This window comes from Malus sylvestris, chromosome 15, assembly GCF_916048215.2.
Source record: "Malus sylvestris chromosome 15, drMalSylv7.2, whole genome shotgun sequence".
Lineage (NCBI taxonomy): Eukaryota > Viridiplantae > Streptophyta > Magnoliopsida > Rosales > Rosaceae > Malus > Malus sylvestris.
The window spans coordinates 14,883,860-14,895,112 of NC_062274.1; the positions used below are offsets into that span (position 1 = coordinate 14,883,860).

An 11,253-nucleotide genomic window follows, 5' to 3' on the forward strand; every position below is an offset into this window, starting at 1 on the left:
TCTCATTTTGCACTCCAAACTCTCTAAATATAATCCGATTTCGATCTATCCTAAAGATGCTACTGTAAAAATTCTGTCATAAGAATGGCAGCCACCATTAAAAATTATAGGATATTATAATAATAAAATGTTCGGGAAGCAAAATGTTAATTGTTAATTTATCATCAAAAACAAAAAATTTATAATAAAATTTGCAGACAGCATGAACTAGCTATTGACATATGCAACTCGTCTACAGCGCGTGGCAAGGTAGTTTCTTGTTCTATTAATGCACAATATTTTAACACTTCAAATCATATAGACAATCGCTTTCAAGCGGCAGTCTATAAAGTCCACATCTGAAGGAAAAGAAATATTTGATAAATTGAATACAATATTGTATGTGACAATTATCAAATAATATGGTAAATATTAAAGTAAAGAAATTATAGAAGTTATGAAATTAAGGGAAAACTAAAGAGAAGGAGCATAAAATCTAAGTACATAAAGCATTAGAATCTACACACAATCTGATCCAGCTATGCAATAATTACTGGCTTAGCAAACCAGCTTTAAAAGGTCACTGGAGATCTCTGATTTCTCAGCTAGTAGCTTGCCACAAAGTTTGGGATTTGCAAAACCAGTTTTCTCGTTCTCTCTCTACTTGCTCTATTTCTGTGTGCGTGTCTCTCTCTCTAAAAGTGCTAATCTTATACATACGTACATACCTAGCGCGAGGAGAAATCGAAATTAAGAAGACTGATCAGATGGGGAGCAGTTATTTTGGGGAGCCAAACATGGGAGGAGGAGGTGGTGGTGGTTCTTCTTCTTCTTCAAGGAAGGGAAAGAAAAGCAATTCAGACAAGCCAAAGCAACCCCAGAGAGGCCTTGGAGTGGCTCAATTGGAGAAGATCAGATTACATGGTCAAATGGGTAGCACTTATCACCCTTCCCTCCACTCTCCATACTCCACTAGTTTCAGCAACGTGCGTATGCATATACCTTTTCTCTATGTCTGAGTAATTCGTATTTGGTTCATTTGCAGAGAGAGAATTTTAATTCTAATGGGGTTTTAATATAAATTCTTATAATCATGCAGGAGGAGACAAGAGCGCAAACAGCTTATTCGTCCATACCATCATCATCTTTATCTTCTTCACCATCCTCCACTTCTTCACTCTCTTATGGCTTCCATGGCTTCCACCCCAACATCATGGTGCGTTTGTGTAATTTCCCACCATTTTCATTAATTGTAATCTCGTTTCCAAGTTAATTTGTTGACGAGTCAACATGCACATACATATATGTGGATCAATGCTTGAACAATAACGGTTTTATTAGAACAAAAGCGGTTTTCCCCCTTTTGATTGACTTTTCTAAGTTTCTTAATTTTATTCGTTATTTGGCTCCAACCCTAGTTAGTCGCTAGTCGCTGGCCACATGTGGCAATAAATCCAGTTTTTATAGCCAAATCCTCATTACCTCTGAAAATCATACTCTTGATCAGCCTTGAAAGATAGTAATTCAGATCAATAGATTTTATTTTTGTATGAGTAGAACTTCTGATCAATCTTGTGGAATTTTAAGTAATTAAATCCCTTAAAATTTCCTGGTTTTGCAGATGGGCGGTCTTGGTGAATATGAAAGAGCAAACATGACATATGGTGGTGAACATAATTCCCAACTTAGTACAACAGCCAGGTGCATATGCTTACTCTCTCGCTCTCTCTCTTGAATTCTTTGTGACTTCTGTGAATTGTTTTTCTTTTCCTGAAACTGTGTTTGTTTCTAACCCGTACGTAAAATTTCAATTTCTTAAAACCAGATGGGACGTCCCCGGTAATGCCATTTTAGACACCCAACATTTTGTGCAATCCAGCATGACCAGACACCTTCTAAATCCACCTCCAGTAGAGGTACTTACAATCACATGCTCTCTCACATATCAAATGTAGTTCTACTTTGACACATTCATTTCGATAATATGAAACAAAATTAATAGGAACATATTTCAATACACCCATTTTTTTCACCAAGTACACCCCTGTTATTATTTGGTATTTTGCTTGAGTAAATCAAAGGAAAATCAAGAGATAAGAATAAACACAGATGACGCTTTACCACAGTAGCAAATGACGCTTATGCATCCTGGTGTGGGTATGATCCCCACCAGTCTCCCTCCCTCTTAACAACTATCAATTTAATCCACCAACATTATCGTTTGTCAAAAGAAAAAAGACAACCGTAAATAGAGATGTGTAGAAAGAGAAAAATTGGATGCAAAAAATATTTATCAATTGATGCACTGTCTTTCTATTTATTTCATAGTTTTATATATGTACAGGTGATCCAAGTTTGAATTTATTTGGTGATGGTATTATATATGTAGGACTCTCATCACAGGACGAGCAAAAAACATAGAAGTAGCTCCATGGGCTCAAGCAGTCACAACTCTGAATCAAGTGACACCCAAGATCTAGATTTGGAGCTCAGACTCTGACTTTAGTTTGCTCGAGTCTGTATGGGTTTGCAACTGCATGCGTACGTACGTTTAACTTGCAAAAGCTGATCGTCAAAATATGTGGCGCTTCAAATTAAGCATAGGCAACAAATTAATTAGTTTTCATTTTCATGTGGAAGAGCTCATGTAGTGCAAGTTTACTGATTTTTTCTGCATAATACAATGATGAATTTTTTTTCTTGAATCCTTGAATATTGCCAAGGGAATGAAGGAACAGCATTAGTACTAATTCTTTACTTGATACATATTACAACTTTCTTGATTTATTGGTTTGAGGAATGTTTTTGTTGTCTCTATTAACACTAAGCTCAGTATCTCAAAAGAAAGCAAAAGCAAAGAAAACTCACAGAAGAATGTAGAATGAGAGAGAGACTAGAGAAGAGAGAGAAAGGAATGAACTGCTATGAATGTATTGATCGCTTGAGAATTACAGAGAGATTGCAATATATATACTACAACCTTCGCTTCATCACTAAGTAACCGAAAGCTAACTCATTTTTCTTATCCTTTTAACTGTCTAACCATAATCCTAACAATCCTTGGCTGACGTGTACGCCATCTGTCAAAACCCCATCTTGCTGATGTGTACATTAAATCCCATCTTGCTGATGTGTACATAACTCTGTCAACATCCCCCTTCAATCTCAGCTGGGTTTCCAAGCTTGAGATTGAATGAATGCTTGAGAAAAGAAGGACCGTGGAGACCCTTAGTTAGTATGTCGGCAGTTTGATCTTTAGTAGGTAGATATTGAACTTGTAGATCCCCATTTTGAACTCTTTCCTAGACAAAATGATAATCTGTGTCCAAATGTTTGATCCTCGAGTGAAAAACTGGATTAGCACTCAATGCAATTGCAGATTTATTATCACAATATATTACTGGAGGAAAAGGTAAGACAACAACCATATCTCAAAGAACATTTTGAATCCAAGCAACATCAGCTGCAGTGTGTGCCAAAGCCTTATACTCAGCTTCTGTAGAACTCCTTGATACAGAATCTTGCTTCTTTGACTGCCATGAAACTGGATTATTACCAATGTATACAACATAGCCTGTTACAGATTGCCTTGTGTTCAAATCTGCAACCCAATCAGAATCACTAAAGGCTATGATCCTTACTGCAGTGTCGGCTGAAAATGTGATACCAGTTTGTATAGTTCCTTTTAAGAATCGCAAGATCCTTTTTACTGCCCCAAAATGTATCTCTGTGGGAGAAGCCATGAACTGACACACCGAATTCACAGCATATGCAATATCTGGCCTTGTAAAGGTCAAATACTGTAGTGAGCCAACAATACTGCGATATAAACTTGGATCAAGCAATATGGTACCTTTAGTGACTAACAATGGATCATAAGGCTTGCACGGTGTGGATGCCGGTTTGCAGGACTCTATACCAGTTTTCTGCAATAAGTCTTTGATATACTTAGATTGTATGATGCAGATATCACCATTCTTCTTGTAGGTAATTTGCAAACCAAGAAAATAAGTGAACTTTCCCATATCTTTAAGCTCAAATACCTTAGATAACTCTGTGATTACACTTTGTACCTTGCATGAGTTTGATCCGGTTAAGATAATGTCATCTACATACAAAAGTAGAATGACCACATCACCATTGTCTTGCTTAACAAATAAACTGGAATCTGAAGCAGATGCTTTAAACCCCATTGCAGCTAAGTAACTTGTGAACTTGGAGTTCCAGGCCCTTGGGGCTTGCTTAAGACCATACAATGACTTGATTAGCTTGCAAACATATGAAGGATTAGCCATATCTACAAATCCCGGAGGCTGTTTCATGTATATCTCATCTTGAAAATCACCATGCAAAAATGCATTCTTAATATCTAACTGCCTTAAATCCCATCGATTAATTGCAGCCAGGGCTAATAATATTCGCATTGTGGTATGTCTAACCACATGACTAAATGTTTCTGAGTAGTCAACTCCTTGTTCCTGTGAAAAACCTTGTGCGACCAACCTAGCTTTATACCGGGAAATTGAGCCATCAGGATTCTTTTTGAGTTTGTAAACCCATTTGCTGCCAATAATTGACCTGTCATCAGGTGGTGGAACAAGTTCCCAAGTTCCTTGAGCTCTGATAGAATTATATTCTTCCTACATTGCATTCTGCCATTGTAGTATGGATGCAGCTTTTCGAAAAGTTGTTGGTTCTGCAGCATCAACAGAACTAGTTACAAACGAAAAACCTCCACCAAAAAACTCATCTTGAGTCAATTGCAAAGAGTGTACCTTAGGTAAGGCAGCAAGATATCCCTTATAACTTCTTTGTGGTAGCACACCACTCTTCGACCTAGTACTCATTGGATGCACTGAAGTAGCTTTGGAGTTACCAACATCAGATAAAATGGGAGTTGAAATAAGAAGTATTACCTTAAGTTGTGTGTCATGATGGACAAGCAACATTTGTGACATACCAGAAGGAGTGGAAGTGAGGGGAGAAAGCTCCAGTTGTGAAGGAGCACCAAGTGACAGTGAATTAGACCTGAAACTTATCTCTAGAGAGGAACTTGATATCTGTGAGTATGAGCCATGTGATACCGGTACCTGTTGTAATGAAGTATCCCGTATAGGTAAATTAGTAGTATCACTACTTCCAGATATTGAACCAGACATATTATCTTGATGTCTACTATTATCTTCCCTTTGATTGCTATGAGGCAGACTAGAAACACTAGGTATAGGCATTTGAACCACCATAGGTCTTTGCCCCATAGATTGAGCTTGAAGTGATCGATCTGCACTTGCAGTTGAATATACCTTATAGGGGAACATCAATTCATCATGTAGTACATGTCTAGACACTAACAGTTTCTTAGTTGTCATGTTGTAGCAGATTACTCCTTTACATCCCATAGCATAACACAAGAAGAGACATTGCATTGACCTTGCTTCCAGTTTATTTGAATTGTATGGCTAAGGAAAGGATAAACAATTGTGCCAAATACTTTCAAATGTTGTATTTCTGGTACTTTACCAAATAGGACTTGATATGGGATTTCATCTCTAACACCCTACAAGGCATTCGATTTATAAGAAATGTTGCATAAGCACATGCATGAAACCATAATGTTGGAGGTAAATTTGCCTCAGCCATTAAAGTCAATGATGTCTCCACTAGGTGTCTATGTTTCCTCTCAGACGTACCATTATGTTGGGGAGTTTATGAAACCTGGTTCTGATACCATATTAACACTAAGCTCAGTATCTCAAAAGAAAGCAAAAGCAAAGAAAACTCACAGAAGAAGGTAGAATGAGAGAGAGACTAGAGAAGAGAGAGAAAAGAATGAACTGTTATGAATGTATTGATCGATTGAGAATTACAGAGAGATTGCAATATATATACTACAACCTTCACTTCATCACTAAGTAACCGAAAGCTAACTAACTTATCTTATCCTTTTAACTGTCTAACCACAATCCTAACAATCCTTGGCTGACGTGTACGCCATCTGTCAAAACCTCATCTTGCTGATGTGTACATAACTCTGTCAACAATCTCTAAGTCCTATTGAACAATAGTAACTAGTAAGATTTTGTACCAAAGATAAAAAGGGAATCAATTAAGAAAGAAAACATTCTAAGGAAACTGATTAACTGCTATTGAGTCAAGTGGATATTAAATCTGTTAAGTAAAAGTGAGATCCAATGATTAATTTAATTGATATCCGAATGGAATCATTTGTTTAAGAAAATCATTTTCAAACACTCTTATTTTCTTCCACATATATATTAGGCTTGTTCATGTCCATTGATCTCAATGGCCATGAGAATAGGAGAAAATTAGCGTGTATAAATCACTTTCCATTATTTACATATATGCATTATGCAGTGACAAAAAATGAGCATAACGTCATTACAGAAAATATGAGCAAAAAATCTTGTTGTATACTCGACCTAGATCATACAACTATTTGCTTATAGAAAGTAAATAAAATGTTGCCTTCTTTGTTTTCTTCAGATCATGTAGCAAAATGCAGTAAAGCAACTTGATGATTAATGTGCAATTGTTGTTGGGAATATTAACCCAACATTGAAGAAATAAGGAACTTTGCATGTCCTTCTAAGTGATTGGGTTATTCCCATAATGTCAATTGGTTCTATGGTAGAACCTTAACATACTTCATGGCATAAGAGCAAGTTGTCCCGCATGTGAAGCCTAATGACCACACGTGCTCCACACATAAGGGGACGTGTTGAAAGTATCAATCTCACATCAAAAAAAGAAGAGATCTTACATGTGCTTACTCTTCATATTGCTAATTCATTGTATAATAAAACCTCAACATTTTTTCAATTGATGTAATATCGGAAGTAAGTTGCAGCATCTTGATTTGGTTTCAAATTCATACACAACATGCATATAATATGAACAGCTGACCGTAATTATGATCAAGATCTAGCAAATGCCTCAGAACTTCCATGATCTTAGGCTCAGCTTTTTTTTGCTAGGTTTATGGGCGAATAATAATTAATTAACATATGTTAGACATACTGAATTACAATGTTAATTAAGGAACCGGATTTCCTCCTGAGCTTAGGAGGCTCAGCCTCCTAAGAAAATCACACGGATCGTTGAAATTTGATCCAACGGCTGCAATTATTATAACTTTTAGAGGGGCTCCATGTTTGTAACCATTAAATCAAATTTCAACGCCCGAATCCTTTACTTAGGAAGCTCAGCCTCCTAAGCTCAGGAGGGGATCCGGTTCCGTTAATTAATATCAATGATCCTGGGGAAAAATCATATGACAAGATCAAGTCGTCACATGGTTTGGTTTTGTGAAGATGTGAAGATAAAAGAGTTTTATATTAGTGAAAGGAGAAATCTTGCAAGGGCTTATAAGAGGTTGAGTTACTCCTCATATTGCCAATTGGTTTTATGGTGGAATCTCAACTTTCTTCTTGATATCAGAGCAGGTTCGCCCACGTGTGATGCTCAATGGCTACACGTGCTCTACGTCACCCAATTCGTGTTGTCTATGTGTTTGGCTTGAAAATTCACCACACATGAGGAGGCATGTGAGGATATGAAGGTAAAAGAGTCTCACATTGGTGAGAGGAGAAACCCCACGTCACCTAATTCGTGTTGTCCATCTGTTTCACTTGAAAATTTGTCATATGTGAGAGAGCGTGTGAGAATATGAATGTAAAAGAGTCTCATATTGGTGAAAGGATAAACCTTGCAAGAACTTATAAGAGGTTAGGCTACTCTCATATTGCCAATTGATTTTATGGTGGAACATCAACTTTCTTCAAGTTTCAACCAAAAAAAAGGAAAAAAACATTTGAATTCTCAAGGCTCACAAGTTGCATGTTCTTCTCATGAAAATGCTTCAAAAATATTATTAGGGTTTCAAAGTTTCCAGTCATGAATTTAAATTTGGGTTTCCCTGCAAAGCTGGAAATTATATAGAGAGCAATACCTAATCGAATGTCTAACTTGGCAATTGACGCCCTTTACAACAGTGTGTATTGTTCAATATTCTTAGTATTGAATGGTTCAGAGGTTTATTTATCGGTAAAATTGATGAGTAACCCTAATTTCATACAAAAGCAATGATTGATTAACAAAGTGCGACCTGATTAGTAACATTGTCTACTTTTATAATTAAGAGCCAAGGTTGTGCCACATGTCAGCAAATTATACAATTGGTTGCCAGTTAGAACATCTCTTAAAGAAATGTCAAACATAATATGTCAGAATTTTATTTGATTGATGATGTGACCGATTGGATATAAAATGTTAAATTAAAGGCATTTGACTTTATTTTTCTTTTAATGTAAAAATGACAACTAAAAAGCAAGAGGTCAAATGACTTAACTGTCATGTCATATATGACATCTTCCTTAGAGAACACCAGGATATCTTTTTGTCCTAGTTGACGTATTTGACATATTCTTTGGAGATAGTTTTAGGAGTTAGTAAAAGAAAGGAAAAGAGAGGTGTGAAACTGTAGAGTTTCTTAGAATGCATCAGTAACAATCAAGACAAGTGGTTTAGTGGAAATGTAGTAGAATTCTAGGTCATGTATGCTTTTTGGTCTTGAGTTTGAGGTACGAAAGATGACACAACACGGATGATTCTCTGGTTGAAAGCTTTGAGAGGATGTGTGTCATTTGACTGTGGCCAACAGTGGGTTGAAATGTCTTTAGCCTTTCTAAGTCCCATTGGAGTTTAAATCTTCCATTCAGAGTGTGGGATACCTCATATTTTGACAAATATATATATATGTGTGTGTGTGTGTGTGTGTGTGTGTGTGTGTGTGTGAATAATGATTGTAATCATTCTTACTTCTCTTTTCAATGAAATTCAGTTTCTATTCTTCCTTCTTCTATTCCTCTTCTACTTCTCTTAATGAATTGTTTAACATAGCTACATAGCAGGTTGGCTCATGTATAACGTTCAATATACACATGTGACCTTTGTGTCATTTGAGAGAGCGTGTGATGAAGTAAAAGGCAAAGTTTTACATTTGAGAAAGACCAAACTTTGAAAGGACTTATAGTGAGTTGAGTCACTTCTCATAATGTAAATTGGTTTATGGTGAAACCCCAATTTACCAGTATGTAATGTGAATAACACTAGAAAAAAAAAACAATTGTTTTAAGGGTTTTTATCACAAATGGTCTTTGAAATTGACCTATTCCATCAAAATGGTCTCTGAAATTAAAAATCGGTCAATGTGGACCATTCCGTCCCGTCCCAATTTTGTCCAAAATTATGTTATGTGCTTATGTGGAACATAACTGGATTCCACAAATCTAATTAAATATTACCATGTGAATAAAAATATAAAAAAAAAAAATTTTAATCATAAAATAGGCCACCATCTCCTTATGCACCATGCGTTTTTATATAAGTGGTAGAAAATTTTATTTTTTAAGTTATTAACTTTTTAACATACATATCCCGCAATTTGTATAGTAATCTGTGGTGTACCATCCATGTTCCGGTCACACTAAAATATCTCTCATTCTCTATCCACCATTTCCTCATTCTTCTCAGAACCACCACAGTCGGAAATTCGACTCACCAACAGTCGCGAGGAAATCCGCCTCCGCCAAGTTTAGTTTCCCTGACAACCCGTTAGATAGAGAAGGTGAGGGTTTTGGGGATTTGGGTGCGGGGGCTTTGAAGAGAGGAAAGTCGAAGGTGACAGTGTTTTCTTTTTCGACCATTGCATTTGGACATTAAACCAGTATGGTCAAGAACCACGGTTGACATTCGATCAGCCTAACTTCCACTAGCACGATTTCCACGCCGTTGGTGGTGGTGGTGGTTTTGCCGGTGATGCCCATAACGACTCGGACTCGTCCTTGGTGGTCGATTTGAAACAGAACGATCTTTCTCGCGGCGTCGCAGGTTTTGATGTCAACCTCCCTCTAGCAGAACTTGCTTGATTTTAGTTTTTGAGAAGCACACAACAGCGGCCTGAGTTTATAAGGGGTCTTCAATTTCAATTTTCTTTTTCTAATTTCTAAGATTGAAAAAAAAAACATTAAATAACAACCATTGAAGAAGCTTTATGTGAATATGTAGCTGACCAGATCATCATTCTTTTTCTTGTAGTAGCGAAACTCCACCATGTTTCAATCTATTGTTGTGAATTAGAGACAACTTTTTTAATATAAATTTTCAGTTGTAATTGTGGATGCAAATTTTTTCCTCCTTGTTCTTGGACAAAATTGCACCTACAAAACAAATAACACCTTAGGTTAAGGCCAAAAGCCTCATGCGCCCACGATGAATTGGGGGGGGGCTTTGGTCGAAGAACCTCTAATGCCAAAGTTATAATTTTGAAGAAAAAGTGTTTGGAGAATTTTTTGAGTGTTTAGCAAGAGTGAAAACCTAGGTTTTTAGAGAAAATGAGGTAGAATATATAAGGCATGGCCGGCCCCTTTGGGACATAAGGTGACCGACCTCTTGTGTGTTTTTTGGGTGTAATTGGTAGTTTAATTAGCCATTAATAGATTAATTAGGTAATAAATCCATTAATTAGATAATTAACATAATTTAAAAGGAATGTTTTGGGGGTTACCTTGTGGAGAAAATATGATGAGGGCTGGATGAAATAGGTTATAAATAAATACCTATTTAGACACTTTTGACTTGATTGAGGGATGATTGTCCACTGCTCGTGCGTAGGAATTCTGTTGTGCCTCGAGGGTAATTTTGTCTTTTTCACCCAAAAATCTAAGAGTCGCCTCTTGATTATTTTTGGCTCCACAAATGCCCCCACACATATTGGGCTGCTCGTAGAAAAAGGCAACAGGTGTAGAGATTTTCTTGCTTTTGAGAACTTTGGATTGTTTCCTATTTTGATGTTGATTCCCTCTTTAATTGGAAATTATATCCTTCTAGGAAAGGGAGATAAATTTCTCTAAAAGCCTATTTAAGTCCACCTATATGGATTATTAAATCAACTTTGGAGAGCAATTTATTCTACCCTACAAGTGAGAGAAAGCTTAGAGGATATTTGTTCCCTCTCCTCTAGCAATCTTCTACATCGTGCTTATGCAAAGGATCATCTTTCATTGTTTGCTTCATCTTCTCCACGCCGCATCGAGGTAAGAAAATTTTAATTTTTCTCGTCTTCTTCTTGGATAGTGATGTCACGGGGCAGCTGTAGGGGTGGTGTGGCACATCGGCTTGCAGGGGTTAGGAGTCAGCTCGGCATGGGCTAAGGAGGTGTTGTGGCAGGGACCACTGCTTGGGTTGCATGGCTTG

The 11,253-nt window shown here is 36.9% G+C and overlaps 1 protein-coding gene across 1 annotated transcript; it reads left to right on the forward strand.

Moving 5' to 3' along the window:
* Positions 1 to 487: 487 nt before the first annotated feature.
* On the forward strand, positions 488 to 2,766 carry LOC126602235 (protein SPEAR1-like). Its single transcript, XM_050269061.1, has 5 exons — positions 488 to 965; positions 1,079 to 1,195; positions 1,601 to 1,680; positions 1,805 to 1,895; positions 2,369 to 2,766. The coding sequence occupies exons 1-5, from the start codon at positions 747 to 749 to the stop codon at positions 2,477 to 2,479; spliced, it is 618 nt and encodes a 205-aa protein (XP_050125018.1). The 5' UTR covers positions 488 to 746; the 3' UTR covers positions 2,480 to 2,766.
* The last annotated feature ends 8,487 nt before the right edge of the window (positions 2,767 to 11,253 follow it).

Excerpts from the sequence above, each read along its gene's own strand:
- LOC126602235 (XM_050269061.1), top strand. The coding sequence starts at position 747 with ATGGGGAGCAGTTATTTTGGGGAGCCAAACATGGGAGGAGGAGGTGGT. Across the intron at positions 1,681-1,804 it reads CAACTTAGTACAACAGCCAG|ATGGGACGTCCCCGGTAATG; the intron begins GTGCATATGCTT and ends TCTTAAAACCAG. Across the intron at positions 1,896-2,368 it reads TAAATCCACCTCCAGTAGAG|GACTCTCATCACAGGACGAG; the intron begins GTACTTACAATC and ends TTATATATGTAG.